The 20,268-nt window shown below is 42.3% G+C and overlaps 1 protein-coding gene across 1 annotated transcript in view; it reads right to left on the bottom strand.

Moving 5' to 3' along the window:
* The window catches only part of LOC142309937 (T-box transcription factor TBX10-like), a 136,880-nt gene that overhangs the window by 9,668 nt on the left and 106,944 nt on the right, over positions 1-20,268 (bottom strand). The window contains exon 6 of the mRNA XM_075347405.1: positions 1,635-1,759. Coding sequence (XP_075203520.1) covers positions 1,635-1,759 — 125 coding nt within the window. The remainder of the gene's footprint in view (positions 1-1,634; positions 1,760-20,268) is intronic.

Raw genomic sequence — 20,268 nt, 5'->3', positions numbered from 1 at the left:
TTTTTTTCCAGTAAGAATTTTTCAATTTAGTCCTGCATCAGAACAAAATGATTGATATATGTGCAAAGTGTGAATATAGTATAAGACAACAGTAGATATACACTGCTCAAAAAAATGAAAGGAACACATAAATCATACATCGCAAACAATTAAAGTTTCACATGTAATGGCTGTTAGAACCAAATCATCATCTAACTGAGGGCTGGATTGCAAATCACACAAAAATCAAGGTTCAAACATGTAAATCACAGATGGTTCCAGTTTTGCATGGATTTCATCATGCCAAAGCATAATGTGACTCATTAGTGTGTATGGCAGCCATGTGCCTGTATGCATTTCCAACATTATGTGGGCATGCTCCTGATGGCAGATGGTATTTTGGGAATCCCCTCCTCAGACCTGCATCAAGGCATCATTGAGCTCCTGGACAGTCTGTAGTGCTCTTTGGTGGCATCTGATAAGGTCACAGAGGTTCTCAATTGGATTTAGGTCTGGGGAAAATGAGAATCAATCAGTGTCTTCAATGCCTTCATCATCTAATTGCTTACGCACTTAGAGACTTGGAATTGTCTTTCACCAAGAGAAACCCAGGGTCCATCGCATCAGCATAAGGTTTGACAATTGCTCAGAGGATTCCATTCCAAAATTTAACAGCAGAACAGCAGTTAGAGTACTTTTGGCTTTCACATGGATGTTTGTGTTACCCTTCAAGGATATAACGCCCTATACCTTCACTGACTTAACCAAACCAGATATGATCAATTATTTTGCAGGTAGCATGACATCTCCAGACTTTTTCAAGTCTGTTATGTGCTCATTGTGAACTTATATTATTATGTATTACTTATATAGAGCCATCATTTTCCACAGCACTTTACAGAGTTTATCATCATTGTCCCCACTGGGACTCACAATCTAAATTGCCTATCTGAATGTTTTTGGAGTGTGGGAGGAAATACACTTGTATTGAATGAGGCTGCGCTCACTAGTCGGGTTCTGGCCAGGAACATGCATGTTGTACAATTTCGGTCACAGTACCACTGTTCCCTGCTCAAAAAAACAAGGAACTCTCGCATCGCACAGTGTGTGCGCTGATAGGTTTCATACGCCTGCAGTCACATAGACAGATATATAGAGTGACTGCAGACTTATCAGTTTAGACCGGACAACCCCTTTAAATCTGTGTAAATGTGTATGTAATGCAGTGTTTGTGTACTAGTACACTAACCGATCGCCATCTTCAACAGTTTCCAGCACTGCTCCAATCTTCTTTGCATTGAAATGTATGAGCCGAAAGTTGCTTTTACAATGTAAGTCTATACAGCATCAGAATGAAGACTGGAGCGACGCTGAAAACTGGGGAAGACACAAGTTGGTGATTATATTAATACACCCACTTTACACTACACTGCATTACATATATATTTAGACAAGTTTAGGAAATAAAGATTTGTGGGAGTGCTTCTTTAATTCAGTTGCTGTTACAATGTGATTAACACTAGAACTACTGGGCTCCTGACACCTATATAGAAATACATGGTGCAAAGTAGTCAAAATGACTACCTCAGTAGTTCTAGTGTTAAATGCTCCCTTCATTTTTTGGGCCCAGTATGCTTATAATATAGAATTTTTACCTTTCTGGTGAATCCTTAACATGTATTTTGACTGCTGGGGGAATACGTGAAAGTAACCATTCATCACCATCAACATCCCGAAAACCCTTGGCAAATGGGTTGCTGGCAATCTTCAGTTGTGTAATCTAGAAGAACGGTAATATAAATGATAGATATACAGTATATGATAGTAATAGATAAGAGTTATAAATTTATGATGATATATCATGAACTGTGTGTTATATGCACCAGCTGTCGAATCCACTTGCGTAAGCCTAGACTTGTCCAAAACTTCCTAAATTCTTGAGGTTTAGCTGTATCCTGCTGGAGTAGTAGCTTTTTGGCGTAGTTCCATCTTTTCTGTAAGTAATATTTATTCCTCTTTTTTTGTTGCTTTTTTATATTAGATTTAGTGTAGGGACCTACAAGCATGAGGTTCCCGTGACGAGGGTTGTAGGTTTCCGTCTTATGGCCATAACACCAACAAAAAATCTCATATTTTTTTGTACAGGATACAGCCAGGCCCCTTTCTCTTAGGCCTTGCATATTAGAGTTCTGTCCCTGTATGATGCGCAGTGGGGTACGGCTTGGCAGCCCGCCTGATCTAATAGTATGGGCTTCGCCTAATAGGCTGCAGGTTTGTGACTGTGCGTCTGCATGTGTGAACAGCGCTCTATGCAAGCCATCAGTGTGCAGTTTTACCATCCAACAATTGCCCCCTCTATTCTTTGGAAGTGTGTGTGTGATTTGCTCCTCCTGCACCTGTGATGCCTCCACCTAGTGGGGGTTTAGCTGTTCTGGAGTAGTAGCTTTTTGGTCTAGGTAACGTACAGCTGCAGTTCCATCTTTGCTGTAAGTAATGATATTTATTCCTCTTTTTTTGTTGCTTTTTTATACTAAATTCTTGAGGTTGAAAACAAATTAGACACACATAAAGCGTTAATAAGAGTCAGCTCATAAATCTGGAAACCACTAAAGTCCTATGTACACTCCCGAATGCAAAACCCCACAGAAGCATGTCACTGGTGCTTTTCTGAGCATTAAAGGGGTTGTCCAGTACTTGGACAACCCTTCTCATTCCCCTTGTTTGCCCCATAAAAATAAATAAGCCTATACTCCCCTCTGGTGCAGCTGCAGTTCCAGCAATGTCTAAAGTTGCGTTCGTAGGCCCACGTGACATTGTTATAACACGCGGGCCCCGGGACCAATCTGTGCCAGCTTCCTTCACCCCGCCTTTGGACATTTGATCAGGAGGTCAGTGCACCTTTCACATCTTGCTCAAATGTCCGGGAGACAGATGTCAGGCACAGATAAGTCTCGGGCTCATATCACATGGGCCCCAGAAATGCAACTTCAGACATCACTGGAACCGCGGCTGCGCCAGAGGTGAACATAGACTTTTTTATTTTTATGGGGGCAAACAAGGGGAAGGAGTAGGGGTTGCCCAAGTAGTTTACAGCCCCTTTGATATGTACTTTTCAGGTTTTCCTTTTTCGAGGATCTTGTTCTAAATTTTAGGTGCATCACTTTACCAGCTTTATCTGTTGCTTTGAGCAGAGACATTTGGGGGTGTACTTTTATGAGTGCACTGACTGTAGTTTTTATATATCCTGTATGAGAAAGCTAGACCTGAAAAAGCTTTTATACTTGTAAACTATCAAACAGAGCATGTACTCACCCTCCCTGGGTCTAGTGCTACCGGTCCACTGATGCTCTGGTCTATGTGGTTTTGCTTCAGGGTTACCTTTACGACAGTGCACATCACTGCTGCAACCAATCATCATGCTGATGTAGAGTCACTGAACTCCATGATTAGATGAAGCGTTGTTGTGATCTATTGACGTGAAGTCACCACTGCAGCCAAAATGCAGAGACAAAAGCTGTGGTAGAGAGCCTGTGTTGGGTCTGGGGAAGTATCAGCTCTGTTGTTATTATACAAATATAAAAGTTTTTTATGAATAGTGGAGAACCCTTTTAATCCACTCATGAATAAAGGGAAGAATCACCCTCACTGGCAAAAAGTTTTTATCTAATCTGTATCTTCTCACTTTCAGTCTCTTTACATTGCTTCTCACATTTCTATGTGCAAATGAGAATATGGATGATGACATCACTTCAGATATGTGACATCACTTCAGATATGTGTAGACAGCTATTAATCTCCTATTGGCCTTCTTTTTTGCCAAACAGTCCCAGATCCTTTAACCATTCCTCGTAGAACATCGTTTGCAGTCTGCTCACCATCCTGGTAGCCTTTCTATGAACTTGCTCCAGTTTTTCAATGTTTTGTTTAACTTATTCACCTACGGCCAATTTTCCGTTTTTTCAAGGGGGGGGGGTTGCTCCCCTTCTTCCGAGAGCTGTAACTTTTTTATTTCTTTTTGTCAATCTTGCCATATGAGGGCTTGTTTTTTGCAGGACGAGTTGTATTTTTAAATGAAACCATAAGTTTTACCATATAGTGTACTGGAAAATGGCAAAAAAATTCCAAGTGTGGAAAAATTGCAAAAAAAGAGTGATTTCATGATGGTTTTTGGGATATTTTATTCACCGTGTTCACTATATGGTAAAATTGATTTGTTGGTATGGTTTCTTAGGTTGGTACAAGTTTGTAGATACGAAATATGTATAGGTTTATCTAAGGGGTTAAAAAAAATTCAGACGTTTGCCTAAAGTGGCACACTTTTTGCACCATTTTCCGCGATCCGCAGCGTTCTAATTTTTAGGATCTATGGCTTAGTGATAGCTAATTTTTGCATCTCAAGCTGACGATTTTAATGGTACCATTTGTGCGCAGATGCTGTGTTTTGATCGCCTCTGCATTTTGCACAAAATGTGTGGTGACCAAAAAATGTAATTTTGGTATTTGGAATTTTTTTGCCGCTACACCGTTTACTGATGAGATTAATTGATTTACATTTGATATATCGGGCATTTCTGAACGCAGTAATACCAAATGTGTGTGTATTTTTTAATTTGTTTAACCCTTTAATTTTCAATAGAGTGAATGGGGGGTGATTTGAACTTTTAGGTTTTTTTATTTTTTTTAAAAAAAATTTAAAACTTTTTTTATTTTACTATTTTCCCTAGGGAGCTATGAGGATCAAAAGTCTGATCGCTAATTCCTTTTTAGTGATGACAGCTACACAGCTGTGATCACCAGAAATACTTACCTCTTATTACTGGTGGCACTCGGCCGGGTGAAACAGGAAGTGACTTATGATAGCAACAGGAGTCATCACATGACCCTTTGCTACCATGACAACCATCGGCTCACAGTGATCAAGTCACAGCGCTGTCGATGGGGTTTGGTAAGTGAAGATTTACCCCGACGGGGATTTAAATTGCGATGTCACATTTTGATATTGCGATTTAAGGGCTTAACAGGCGCGGGTGAATAGTGGATCCACTAATGCCTGCGAGGCACACGTCAGATGTTCAAATCAGCTGACATGTGCGCGAATCACCGGCAGCTGCCCGCAGCAGCTGTCGGTGATTCAACTATATAGGTTAGGACTAGAGTTGAGCGCGGTTCGCGGTTCGTGGTTCTCCAGTTCGCGGCTCGAGTGATTTTTGGGGCTGTTCGAGATCGAACTAGAACTCGAGCTTTTTGCAAAAGCTCGATAGTTCTAGATACGTTCGAGAACGGTTCTAGCAGCAAAAAGCAGGGCTTTTTACAGCTACAGTGTGCAGGAGCCATTGCTGGCAGCCTGCCAGAAGCTGGTAACCAAGATAAACATCGGGTATCCAAGCAAAACGCTTTGGTTAGTAACCCGATGTTTATCCTAGTTACGTGCAGGAAGCCCACACTTCCCCGCTCAGCTCGCTCCGCCCCCTCCTGCCCGCGGCATGTACACACACACACACACACACATACATACACACACACACACAAACACAAACACCCCCCCCCCCCCCCGCTCGGCTTACCTGCGGTGATGAAGTCCCGCCATCCCGACCTCAGCGCTGTCACTGTCCTCCATGGCCGCCGCTTGTCACATCACCTCTCGCTTCCGACCCGAGACTGACTAGCGGTGACGTCACGGACCTCTCGCGATACTTGAGGGGAAGGCGCCGGTCATTGAACTCAGTGACAGGTGCTGTCAGTGTGCTGGAGATCAGCGCAGGTAATGTACCTCGCTGACAGCAGCACTTGTCATGCCCTGCAGTGACCTGGGCTGACCCATTGATGTTAGCTCAGGTCACTGCACTGCTCTCCCAGCCAATGGGGAACATCCTGCTCTTCATTGACTGGGACAGTGTGGATCGTCATGGCAACCCCTTGGATTACACCAGACCTGGATTTGTTTTTCATTCTAATAAATTGGTTAAAGAGGGAATGTTTTGGGGAGTGTTTTTTCAAATAAAAATGTGTTTGTCGTCTATTTTCTTTTATTACTGACTGGGTTGGTGATGTCGGGTATCTGATAGACGCCTGACCTCACCAACCCCAGGGCTTGATGCCAGGTGACATTACACATCTGGTATTAACCCCATATATTACCCCGTTTGCCACCGCACCAGGGCGCGGGATGAGCTGGGGCGAAGCACCAGGATTGGCACATCTAATGGATGCGCCACTTCTGGGGCGGCTGCGGCCTGCTATTTTTAGGCTGGGGAGATTCCAATAACCATGGACCTCCCTAGTCTGAGAATATCAGGCCCCAGCTGTCTGCTTTACCTTGGCTGGTGATCCAATTTTGGGGGACCCCTACGTGTTTTTTTTTTTAATTATTTATTTAATTTAAAATAACAGCGTGGGGTGCCCTCAGTTTTGGATTACCAGCCAAGGTGAGGTTGCCAGCTGTGGTCTGCAGGCTGCAGCCGTCTGCTTTACCCTAGCTGGCTACAAAACTAGGGGGAACCCTACGTCATTTTTTTTTCATTTTGTTGGCTAAATACAAAGATAAGCACCCCTTAGTGCCACATGAAAGGTACCAAAGGGTGCTCCACTTTTTCTCCATTTTTTTCTCCACTTTTTCTCCACTTTTTTCTCCACTTTTTCTCCACTTTTTCTCCTCTTATGCTCCACTTTTTCTCCACTTTTTCTCCACTTTTTTCTCCACTTTTTCTCCACTTTTTCTCCTCTTATGCTCCACTTTTTCTCCACTTTTTCTCCACTTATGCTCCACTTTTTCTCCACTTTTTCTCCACTTTTTTCTCCACTTTTTTCTCCACTTTTTCTCCACTTTTTCTCCTCTTATGCTCCACTTTTTTTCCACTTTTTCTCCACTTTTTTCTCCACTTTTTCTCCTCTTATGCTCCACTTTTTCTCCACTTTTTCTCCTCTTAATCTCCACTTTTTCTCCACTTTTTCTCCACTTTTTCTCCACTTTTTCTCCACTTTTTTCTCCACTTTTTCTCCTCTTATGCTCCACTTTTTCTCCACTTTTTCTCCTCTTAATCTCCACTTTTTCTCCACTTTTTCTCCACTTTTTCTCCTCTTATGCTCCACTTTTTCTCCACTTTTTCTCCTCTTATGCTCCACTTTTTCTCCTCTTAATCTCCACTTTTTCTCCACTTTTTCTCCACTTTTTCTCCACTTTTTCTCCACTTTTTTCTCCACTTTTTCTCCACTTTTTCTCCTCTTATGCTCCACTTTTTCTCCACTTTTTCTCCACTTTTTTCTCCACTTTTTCTCCTCTTATGCTCCACTTTTTCTCCACTTTTTCTCCACTTTTTTCTCCACTTTTTCTCCACTTTTTCTCCTCTTATGCTCCACTTTTTCTCCACTTTTTCTCCACTTTTTTCTCCACTTTTTCTCCTCTTATGCTCCACTTTTTCTCCACTTTTTCTCCACTTTTTCTCCACTTTTTTCTCCACTTTTTCTCCACTTTTTCTCCTCTTATGCTCCACTTTTTCTCCACTTTTTCTCCACTTTTTCTCCACTTTTTCTCCACTTATGCTCCACTTTTTCTCCACTTTTTTCTCCACTTTTTTCTCCACTTTTTCTCCACTTTTTCTCCTCTTATGCTCCACTTTTTTTCCACTTTTTCTCCACTTTTTTCTCCACTTTTTCTCCTCTTATGCTCCACTTTTTCTCCACTTTTTCTCCTCTTAATCTCCACTTTTTCTCCACTTTTTCTCCACTTTTTCTCCACTTTTTCTCCACTTATTTTCCACTTTTTCTCCACTTGTTCTCCACTTTTTCTCCACTTTTTCTCCACTTTTTCTCCACTTTTTTCTCCACTTTTTCTCCACTTTTTCTCCTCTTATGCTCCACTTTTTCTCCTCTTAATCTCCACTTTTTCTCCACTTTTTCTCCACTTTTTCTCCTCTTATGCTCCACTTTTTCTCCTCTTATGCTCCACTTTATCTCCTCTTAATCTCCACTTTTTCTCCACTTTTTCTCCACTTTTTCTCCTCTTATGCTCCACTTTTTCTCCACTTTTTCTCCACTTTTTCTCCACTTTTTTCTCCACTTTTTCTCCACTTTTTTCTCCACTTTTTCTCCTCTTATGCTCCACTTTTTCTCCACTTTTTCTCCACTTTTTCTCCACTTTTTTCTCCACTTTTTCTCCACTTTTTCTCCTCTTATGCTCCACTTTTTCTCCACCTTTTCTCCACTTTTTCTCCACTTTTTTCTCCACTTTTTCTCCTCTTATGCTCCACTTTTTCTCCACTTTTTCTCCTCTTAATCTCCACTTTTTCTCCACTGTTTCTCCATTTTTTCTCCACTTTTTCTCCACTTATTTTCCACTTTTTCTCCACTTGTTCTCCACTTTTTCTCCACTTTTTCTCCACTTTTTCTCCACTTTTTTCTCCACTTTTTCTCCACTTTTTCTCCTCTTAATCTCCACTTTTTCTCCACTTTTTCTCCACTTTTTCTCCTCTTATGCTCCACTTTTTCTCCTCTTATGCTCCACTTTATCTCCTCTTAATCTCCACTTTTTCTCCACTTTTTCTCCACTTTTTCTCCTCTTATGCTCCACTTTTTCTCCACTTTTTCTCCACTTTTTTCTCCACTTTTTCTCCTCTTATGCTCCACTTTTTCTCCACTTTTTCTCCATTTTTTTCTCCACTTTTTCTCCACTTTTTCTCCACTTTTTTCTCCTCTTATTCTCCACTTTTTCTCCACTTTTTTCTCCACTTTTTCTCCTCTTATGCTCCACTTTTTCTCCACTTTTTCTCCACTTTTTCTCCACTTTTTTCTCCACTTTTTCTCCACTTTTTCTCCTCTTATGCTCCACTTTTTCTCCACTTTTTCTCCACTTTTTTCTCCACTTTTTCTCCTCTTATGCTCCACTTTTTCTCCACTTTTTCTCCACTTTTTCTCCATTTTTTTTCTCCACTTTTTCTCCACTTTTTCTCCACTTTTTTCTCCTCTTATTCTCCACTTTTTCTCCACTTTTTTCTCCACTTTTTCTCCTCTTATGCTCCACTTTTTCTCCACTTTTTCTCCACTTTTTCTCCACTTATGCTCCACTTTTTCTCCACTTTTTTCTCCACTTTTTTCTCCACTTTTTCTCCACTTTTTCTCCTCTTATGCTCCACTTTTTTTCCACTTTTTCTCCACTTTTTTCTCCACTTTTTCTCCTCTTATGCTCCACTTTTTCTCCACTTTTTCTCCACTTTTTTCTCCACTTTTTCTCCACTTTTTCTCCACTTTTCTCTCCACTTTTTCTCCTCTTATGCTCCACTTTTTCTCCACTTTTTCTCCTCTTAATCTCCACTTTTTCTCCACTTTTTCTCCACTTTTTCTCCACTTTTTCTCCTCTTATGCTCCACTTTTTCTTTTCTTATGCTCCACTTTTTTCTCCACTTTTTCTCCTCTTATGCTCCACTTTTTCTCCACTTTTTCTCCACTTTTTTCTCCACTTTTTCTCCTCTTATGCTCCACTTTTTCTCCACTTTTTCTCCACTTTTTCTCCATTTTTTTCTCCACTTTTTCTCCACTTTTTCTCCACTTTTTTCACCTCTTATTCTCCACTTTTTCTCCACTTTTTTCTCCACTTTTTCTCCTCTTATGCTCCACTTTTTCTCCACTTTTTCTCCACTTTTTCTCCACTTATGCTCCACTTTTTCTCCACTTTTTTCTCCACTTTTTTCTCCACTTTTTCTCCACTTTTTCTCCTCTTATGCTCCACTTTTTTTCCACTTTTTCTCCACTTTTTTCTCCACTTTTTCTCCTCTTATGCTCCACTTTTTCTCCACTTTTTCTCCACTTTTTTCTCCACTTTTTCTCCACTTTTTCTCCACTTTTCTCTCCACTTTTTCTCCTCTTATGCTCCACTTTTTCTCCACTTTTTCTCCTCTTAATCTCCACTTTTTCTCCACTTTTTCTCCACTTTTTCTCCACTTTTTCTCCTCTTATGCTCCACTTTTTCTTTTCTTATGCTCCACTTTTTTCTCCACTTTTTCTCCTCTTATGCTCCACTTTTTCTCCACTTTTTCTCCACTTTTTCTCCACTTTTTTCTCCACTTTTTCTCCACTTTTTCTCCTCTTATGCTCCACTTTTTCTCCACTTTTTCTCCACTTTTTTCTCCACTTTTTCTCCTCTTATGCTCCACTTTTTCTCCACTTTTTCTCCACTTTTTCTCCACTTTTTTCTCCACTTTTTCTCCTCTTATGCTCCACTTTTTCTCCACTTTTTCTCCACTTTTTCTCCACTTTTTTCTCCACTTTTTCTCCACTTTTTCTCCTCTTATGCTCCACTTTTTCTCCACTTTTTCTCCACTTTTTCTCCACTTTTTTCTCCACTTTTTCTCCTCTTATGCTCCACTTTTTCTCCACTTTTTCTCCACTTTTTCTCCACTTTTTCTCCTCTTATGCTCCACTTTTTCTCCTCTTAATCTCCACTTTTTCTCCACTTTTTCTCCACTTTTTCTCCACTTTTTCTCAACTTTTTTCTCCACTTTTTCTCCACTTTTTCTCCTCTTATGCTCCACTTTTTCTCCACTTTTTCTCCACTTTTTTCTCCACTTTTTCTCCACTTTTTCTTCACTTTTTCTCCACTTTTTTCTCCACTTTTTCTCCACTTTTTCTCCTCTTATGCTCCACTTTTTCTCCACTTTTTCTCCACTTTTTTCCCCTCTTATTCTCCACTTTTTCTCCACTTTTTCTCCACTTTTTCTCCATTTTTTTCTCCACTTTTTCTCCACTTTTTTCTCCTCTTATTCTCCACTTTTTCTCCACTTTTTTCTCCACTTTTTCTCCTCTTATGCTCCACTTTTTCTCCACTTTTTCTCCTCTTAATCTCCACTTTTTCTCCACTTTTTCTCCACTTTTTTCTCCACTTTTTCTCCACTTTTTTCTCCACTTTTTCTCCTCTTATGCTCCACTTTTTCTCCTCTTAATCTCCACTTTTTCTCCACTTTTTCTCCACTTTTTCTCCACTTTTTCTCCACTTTTTCTCCGTTCTTTTTCTATGGTCGGTCTACCCATTAGCTCTGCCATGCATACTGTAGCTCTACACCTACTGCACATGTTACTTTATGATTGACATCTCTTTCGTACCAGAGCTGTCTAAGCCTACTCTGACCCCATATTTGTCATTACTATATTGTCCTTGTACTGTATTATGACATTTGTATCATGTGTTTCATTTCTTGCTGTGTTGCAATTTTTTTGCTGCATCCCAATTGTACCTCTACATTGTTCGAGTTTATGTTATTGTTCTCTCACTCTTATGTGATACTGATTATTGTCATTTTTCATGATTACATGCAGATAAGTCCAATCTGACGAAGGCTCAGGCCGAAACGTCATTTGTAACTTGTTTTGGACAAAAACATATATGCTTATGAAAATTTTTTTTTTCTTAATACGGACCAATAAAGAGTGATTTTGCATTACTATGCGTTGTGACTTACTGACTTAGTATGGGAGATTTAGAGTGCCGAGGTTACTCACTAATTTTATCTATTATTACCTCTGAGCACCTATATACCAGTGAGCAGAGCTTCCTCTACAGTAGTTCTCCTGATTAGGCATGCCCTTACCTCATGAGCAGGGCATTGCAGCTTTGGTAGCAACCATTACGACATGGACTCTGCTGCTGTGGACCCGGGGAGAGTGAGTGCAGATTCATTGCACCCACACTCCTCACATGAAGGGTCCGCACTCCTAGAAAATGGGGGATACGTTCCCTGAGTGTCTCCCCCCCATATTCTAGACGGTCCAGAGTCGTCGTGGGACCCCTTTATTTTTTTTCTTACAATAAATTGGTGAAAGAGGAAATGTTTTGGGGACTGTTTTTTCAAATAAATTTCTTTTGTCGATTTTTTTTTTTGTTAGTACTGACAGTTTATGATGTTGGGTATCTAATAGACGCCATGACATCACAAACTGCTGGGCTTGATCTCAGGTGACTTTACAGCTAGTATCAACCCGATTTATTACCCCGTTTGCCACTGCACCAGGGCACGGGATGAGCTGGGGTGAAGCGCCAGGATTGGCGCATCTAGTGGATGCGCCACGTCTGGGGTGCCTGCGGCCTGCTATTTTTAGGCTGTGAAGGCCCAATAACTATGGACCTTTCCACCCTGAGAATACCAGACCACAGCTGTCCGCTTTACCTTGGCTGGTGATCCAATTTGGGGGGGACCCTACTTTTATTGTGTAATTATTAATATTTATAAAATAATTATAAAAAAGAGCCTGAGGGGACCTCCACATTGGATCCCCAACCACGGTAAAGCTGCCAGCTGTGGTTTTCAGGCTACAGCCGTCTGCTTTACCCTAGCTGGCTATCAAAAATGGGGGGACCCAACGTCATTTTTTTTTTTAACTATTTTTTAAATAGAAAAAATTAATGGGCTTCCCTGTATTTTGATTGCCAACCAAGGTAACGGCAGGCAGATGGGGGTGGCAACCCATAGCTGTCTGCTTTATCTGCGCTGAGAATCAAAAATACCGCGGAGCGCTACGTCATTTTTTTAAAGATTTATTTTTACAGCACTGTGATGTCCAGCAATCAAAATACAGGGAAGCCCATTTTATTTTTAGTTATTTAAATAAATAATTAAAAAAAATATATATGGGCTCCCGCTGCATTTTTTGTATTGCTAGCTAAGGGTAATCCAAGCAGCTACTGGCTGCTAACCCCCACTGCTTGGTGTTACCTTCACTGGCAATGGAAAATCCAGGGAAGCATTTTTTATTTTTTTTGCCAAAAAACTACAAAAAAAGGACGTGAGCTTCGCCATATTTTTGTATGCTAGCCAGGTATAGCAGGCAGGTGCTGGAAGAGTTGGATACAGCGCTAGAATATGGCGCTTCTATGAAAATGCCATTTTCTGAGACGGCTGCAGACTGCAATTCGCAGCAGTGGGGCCCAGAAAGCTCAGGCCAACCTGTGCTGCGGATTCCAATCCCCAGCTGCCCAGTTGTACCTGGCTGGACACAAAAATGGGGCGAAGCCTACGTCATTTGTTTTCTAATTATTTCATGAAATTCATGAAATAATAAAAAAAGTGCTTCCCTTTATTTTTGGTTCCCAGCCGGGTACAAATAGGCAACTGGGGGTTGGGGGCAGCCGTACCTGCCTGCTGTACCTGGCTAGCATAGAAAAATATGGCGAAGCCCACATAATTTTTTCAGGGGGCAAAAAACTTCTGCATACAGTCCTGGATGGAGTATGCTGAGCCTTGTAGTTCTGCAGCTGCTGTCTATCTGTATGGAGAAGAGCAGACAGCAGCTGCAGAACTACAAGGCTCAGCATACTCCATCCAGGACTATGCAGAATTTTTTTGCCCGCCAAAAAAATGAAATGGGCTTCGACATATTTTTGTATGCTAGCCAGGTACAGCAGGCAGCCACGGGCTGCCTCCAACCCCCAGTTGCCTATTTGTACCCGGCTGGGAACCAAAAATATAGGGAAGCCCGTTTTTTTTAATTATTTCACTTATTTCATGAAATAATTAAAAAACAAATGACGTGGGCTTCGCCCCATTTTTGTGTCCAGCCGGGTACAACTAGGCAGCTGGGGATTGGAATCCGCAGCACAGGTTAGCCCGAGGTTTCTGGGCGCCTCTACTGCGAATTTCAGTCCGCAGCCGTCCCAGAAAATGGCGCTCTCATAGAAGCGCCATCATCTGGCGCTGTATCCAACTCTTCCAACAGCCCTGGAGCCGGGTGGCTTGTTGGGTAATCATGAGTTAATACTGGCTTTGTTTTACTAGCCAGTATTAAGCCAGAGATTCTTAATGTCAGGCACGTTTGACCCGGCCATTAAGAATCTCCAATAAAGGGTTAAAAAAAAACACCACACAGAGAAAAAATACTTTAATAGAAATAAATACACAGACACATTAGAGACTCCATCTTTATTACCCCCTGTCAGCCCTCCACGATCCTGCTCTTCTGTCTTCTTTTTTTCTAGTGTAGTAGTAGTGACGATTGTAGTGAGGATGAGGTGCACCAGCTCATCACTTGGGGCTGGGGAACCTCCATCCTCACTACAATCCTCACTACAATCGTGAACCAGCGTGCAGCCTTCACTCCGTGAGTGATCAGTGCTGGCTGTCAGCGGTAACAGCGGTAACGCTGACAGACGCGTTACCATAGCAACGGTGCTCTCGGAGCCGTGGTTAGCTCCGTTGCTATGGCAACGGTGATCTCCGTTAATGACCGGCTGTGTCAGCCGGTCCCTAACGGAACGGGGAGTCGACCGTGTGCTAGAGCATGTCGCCGGTACACGGCGATACACATATGTGCACCGTGTACCGGAGAGATGCACTCGCAGGTCCTACATGACGTGTCATAGTCATGTGACCAGTCTGTAGCCAATGAGATAATAGCCACGTGACTGGTCACATGGCTATTCTGACGTCACGATAGGTCCTGCATCTCTGCTGGCAGTGCAGGTCACCGGGAGGATTAAGCGATCATCGGATGGAATAGCGGCAGGAGACAGAGTGCAGAAGGGATCGCTGGGACCGGTAAGTGTTATGGCAATGTTTATTAACTGTTTGTGTACATTTATAATGCATTTTTATGTGTTTGTGATTGCCTCCCATTCTAGCCTATACGTTCGAGTTCGGTTCGTCGAACGTTCGACGAGCCGAACTCGAACGGGACCCCCGTTCGGCGAACCGGCCTCGAGCCGAACCGGGACCGGTTCGCTCATCTCTAGTTAGGACCTACCGTTCTGGGCAGCGGTTATTAAGGGATTACAATGTGGTGCCCAAAACTGTACACAGTATTCCAGAAGAGGTCTGACCAAAGAGGAGTGGAGGGGGATAATTACATCATGTGATCTAGACTCTATACTTTTCTTAAAACATCCCAGAAACGTGTTTGCCTTTTTTGCTGCTGCTTCACACTGTTTACTCATATCTCTTGTGCAGTCTGTGATCTATTAGTATACCTAAGTATTTTTCCCATATGCTGTTGCTTAGTTCTATTCCTCCCATTCTGTAGATGTTATTTTCATTTCTCTTGCCCAGATGTCGAATTTTGCATTTCTCCCTGTTATATACCATTCTACAGTATTAGTTGCTGCCCATTGTTCCAGCTTATCTAGATCAATATGAATCCTTTTTCTGTTTTCTTTAGTGTTAGCTGTTTCTCCTAGCTTTGTATCATCTGCAAATTTGATTAATTTACTAACCATTCCCTTTTCTAGATCATTTATAAAAAATGTTGAACAAGACTCCTCCAATTGGATATGCAACCATTTATTCCACTCTTTGACTACCGTCACTGGAACCACCTAACCATAGCCTTGTCAATCCCATACTTCGTCATTTTTTTCAATTGCATAGTATGAGATACTTTATCAAATGCTTTGCTGTAGTGCTGTATCTACCACTTTTCCCTGATCCACCTAGTTAGTAATTCGATCATAGAGGGAAATTAGATTAGTCTGGCATGACTTGTTTGCTACAAATACATGCTGGCTCTGGTTAATTACTGTATTCTTAACCAAGTATTTACATCCTTGATAGGGACAACATTTGCCCTTCACTTAGTGACGGGCAAGCATGCCTGCCACTGCTCGATACTCGATCGAGCATTGAAGTGTATTGTCACTCTCTGTACTCTATCAAGTATCTCTTGTGATCGAGCGCCATTCTCAAGTTCCCCCTTACATATTTTTCAGATATTTTTCAGCCACTAAACATGCAGGGATTGCCTGCCAATCACGGTAATTCTGTAGCCATGTTGGCTACTGTCATTGTGAAGGCTTAGGCTTTGAATCGTTTGTCCAGTATAAGATAATCTGTTTTTTGAATGCTTTATGTATTGCTTCTCCATATATACCTAATTGAAATATTAACGGAATTTATAACCAAAACAAATTAGGCTTAGGGCTATGTAGAATAAGTTTTAGTTCATGAATAGAAGAGTGCTTATCTGTGGTTCCAGATAGATAACTAGCATTTCTCTATTCATAGAAGAATGCTTATCTGAAGTTTCAGATGGGTAACTGACATTCATGAATAGAAGAGAATAAGTAACTGATATTGTTCCATTCATAGGCTCTCATCTATGTCTAAACACAATTGAATGTTTTACTAACGAATGTTGCTAAGACTGTTCAAATAAGAAATGAACTATGCCCGGCTAGCTGGTTGGTTAATAGATAACGTAGATATGAGTAAGCTGCTGTATATATATAGAGCATTGAGCTTCTCCCGGATAGAGACATGTCTCTGTGTGGTCACTTTTCCTGTTTCATATACATCTGCGCAGTTCTCATTTGGAATCCTCCTCCGAGACCCTAAGAGAGAGACCCCCTGGAGGTCTCCCCCAACATCATTACTGTGACTGGCCTGCTGCATCACATCATCAGGTCTATATAAAACTCGGTGAACTGGCGCTAGGCTCACTTTTCCCTGGAAATAGTGAAAAGAGAGCGCTGGAGAAGAGATAGTAGATTAGAGTGATTATTGCCCATTCTTTTCTCTAATAATACCGCTGTTAGCTTCATTTAGTGTAGGGCTGGCTGCTGGGGAAGAGATATGGTACTAGAGGCATTTAGACAGGGATTACAACCTTACAGTCTTTGCTGCTTCAACGTAAAACAAAGTGTCCATTTCAGGGTTAAGTCTAATCTATTCTAATCTCTAATAATACCACTCATCGCTGCATTTAGTGTAGGGAGAGCTGCTGGAGAAGGGATAGTGTATAACAGTGATTATTGCCTTACACTCCATGCTGTAATCTATTATATTCTCTAATAATACCACTGTTAGCTGGATTTAGTGTAGACTTAGATGCTGGGGATTGTGTATTAGAGGTTATAGCCTTACAATCCTTGCTGCTGCAATTTAAAACCAAAACTCCTTTTCAGTGCTAAGTCTAATCTATTCTATTCTTTAATAATATTTCTTTTAGCTGCATTTAGTGTGGGGATAGCTGTTTTAGAAGGGATAGTTTATTAGAGGCAGCTAGGCAAGGATTATACCCTTCAGTCTTTCCTGCTGTAACGTAAAACCAAAAGGTCTTTTCAGGCCTATATCCATTCTATTCTAGAACCTATTAATAGACATATTTGCTGCATACCTAACATAAAATGCGCAAAGTGTCCGGTAAGAGATGGAGAAGTGGACGTCCTACTGATGGTGGTACACGCAGATGCCATCACCATGGGCCAGGGAAAACTGTGCCTGCTGCAGGAGCACAACAAACACACATCATTTAGATGACCTATCTCCTTATTTCACCTTGCAGGGAGGGTGCAGGACACCACTATTGAAGCCAGAACAGTGCGAACAGGTGGTCGGTGAAATGGCAGCTTCCAGTTTTTTTCCTAGCTCCAATGCATCTTCCACATGGTCCAGTCTCACTAGCCAAGAGTCTGGACCACATAATCCTCACCCTGATCCTCCTTTCTCCCACTATTGGAAGTCCCAGGTTACAAGTGATCCCACACTGGGACACTCCAAAGAGCTTTTTGCATTTGCATATATTGACTCTGTCCTTTTGCCCAGAACGTTTCAAGAGGGACATGAAGAGATTGTGTACAGTGATGCCCAAATATTTGAGCTGCCACGGTCAGAAAAAGTAGATGGCAGGGAACAGCAAATACTGTCTCAAGAAGTGGATAATGATAAGACAAAGTTGTCAACAAGTCATGTTGTTAAGTCAACAAGTCCAGAGGAGGACCAGAGTGCAGAAGTGTAAGACAAGGGGGTGTATGATGAAGTCACTGACCCAACCTGGGAAGATGGCATGTGGAGTGAGAACAGCAGTGCAGAGGAGGGGGGTATCTGCAGCACCGCAAAAGGCAGGAATAGGCAGTTGGCAGCCAAGAGGGAGAAGGCAGGCAACTCTTCCCTAGAGCACTCACACGCGGTAAGTTCCCATGCCAAGGGTTAGGTGTTCCTCAGCTTTTTTCAAGAAAGTATGGACAAGAAAAGAACAGTCATTTGCACCCTGTGCCATACCACGATCAGCAGGGGTCACTACCACCACCAGCATGCAAACTACCAGAATGCTCAGGCACATGTCATCAAACCACCCAAATAGGTCGCCCGAATGGCTGGGTCCACATTCAGTGTCTGTGGGTGATGTCACTGCCTCTTGCCCTGTACTACATGTTTGTCAATCTCCTGTCCAGAAAGCAGGCATGGATGCCTCCCGCCCTGCATCTGTCATTGCACATTTGCAACCACGATCTGCAGCCACGTCCATTTCTTTATCCCAGAGCAGAATTCAGATCTCCCTACTCAAAGACTTGAAACAAGTTGAAATATGCAGCCATCCACCCACAGGCCCAGACACTAAACAGGCACATTTTCAGACTACTTGAACTGTAAAATTTTGCCATTTATGCTTGTGGACACTGAGGTTTTCCCCAACCTCATGGTGGCGACCATCCCTCGGCACTCGGTCTCTGACTACCACTATTTCTCCTGGTGTGCTGTCACCGCCTTATACAAGCTTGTGTCCCATAACATCACCCGTGCCCTGACCAATGCAGTTACTTACTGGGAAGTGTACTTAACCACCAACACCTGGACAAGTGCTTGTGAACAGGGGTGCTAGATTTCACTGACAGCACCCTAGGTGAACCTTCTGGAGGCTGGGACTGAGTCGGACCTTAGGAGGGCACACATGCCACCGTTGCCTAGATTAGTGGGTCTTAGTTCCATTAAGGTGTGCACCACCTACTAAACCACTTCCTGCACACCCTTCTCCTCCTCATCCTCCATCTCTGAATTGTCACCCATATCAGTGGCAAACACTGCACCACTACCTCTGTGAAACGGCAACAAGCTCTGCTGAAACTAATTTCTTTTGGTGACAAACAGCAAACTCCCACTGTAAAAAGGTCTAACAGACCAGACAGATTTGTAGTTGTCAGCCTTGAACCTACAAAGAGGCATGGTCTTGTGCGATAATGGCTGTAACCTGGTGGCAGCTGTGAAGCTTGGCAAACTCACACATGTACCATGCCTGGCCCACGTGCTCAACTTAGTGGTTCAACAGTTTCTGAAAATATACCCAAATTTGCCTGAACAACTTGCGAAGGTACGCCGTGTGTGTGCCCATTTTCGCATGTCAGCTACGGCTCCCTCCCGTCTGGCAGTGCTGCAGCAGCGCTTGGAACTGCCAGCTAACTGACTGGTGTGCGAAGTTCCGACGAACTGGAACGCTACATAACACATGTTGCCAAAGCTTTGTGAGCAGCAGAGGGCAGTATTTGAATGCAAGCTACAACATTCCGGTCGGTATTCCAGTCAGCCTCCGCACATAAGAACCAACACGTGGGAATGGATGACTGACATCTGTGAGGTTCTTCAAAACTTTGAGGACTCAACCAAGAAGGTGAGTGGTGATGATGCCATAAGCAACATAACCATCTCGCTTCTGTGTCTATTTAAATATTAGCTACTTACAAAAGCTTTGCAAGTGCACCAGGTGTAGATGGAGAAAGAAAGTACATATGGTGATACTACCCAGCCTAGCCTCATCTCATCTTCTCAGCATAGATTGGGTGATAAGGAGGAGGAGGAGAAGGATGAGGAGGATCAGAAACAGGGAGATGGCTGCTGGGCTACACAGGGTACTACCCACACCAAGTTAATTTCATCTGTTCAGCATGGATGGCCTGAAGAGGAGAAGCAGAAAGAGGAAAGGGGGTTGGAGGAGAAGAGGATGAAGAGTAGTAGTCCTCCTGGTGGGGACAGGGAAGTCTTTCCTGTTGGGAGTCTGGCGCACATGGTTGACTTTACAGTCCCTGACAGACGTTCTGTCACTTATCCATGTTATGTAAATAAAAGCTTATAACCTGACTTTAAATTCATCCATTTGTTTCATAAATTACTCTTTTGAAAGCTGCAACCCTCCCAAATTTGGTTTAGGTTATGAAAATAAAGTTGCTGCAAAGCTGATCATTTAATGAACACAGAAAGGTCAGATTTTGGCAAGACAAAAGTTTTTTTGTCATATAATGCACCCAATCCAAAGTTTACTTCCTCACCTGTGCTCACTAAATAATTAGTGGGTGTGTATATAAAGAAACCCAGCACCCCAGACCTTCAGTTGAACTGCAACTTAACCTCTGACAACATGCCAAAAATCCACCCTGCTACCAAAGCCTTGATTATCAAGAGGCTGAAGACCAGATCCACTGCAGAGGTGGCTGGCACCTTTAATGTGTCTCAGCATCAAGTACAAAGAATTAAAAAAAGTTTTGAAGAGACTGGAGATGTTTTTGACAAGCCCAGGTCTGCCAGACCCCGCAAGACAACTGCTCAGGAG

Source organism: Anomaloglossus baeobatrachus, chromosome 5, assembly GCF_048569485.1.
Source record: "Anomaloglossus baeobatrachus isolate aAnoBae1 chromosome 5, aAnoBae1.hap1, whole genome shotgun sequence".
NCBI classification, from domain to species: Eukaryota; Metazoa; Chordata; class Amphibia; order Anura; family Aromobatidae; genus Anomaloglossus; species Anomaloglossus baeobatrachus.
The sequence above is the reverse complement of the archived record's forward strand: the minus strand, read 5'-3'. Positions and strand labels throughout refer to the sequence as shown.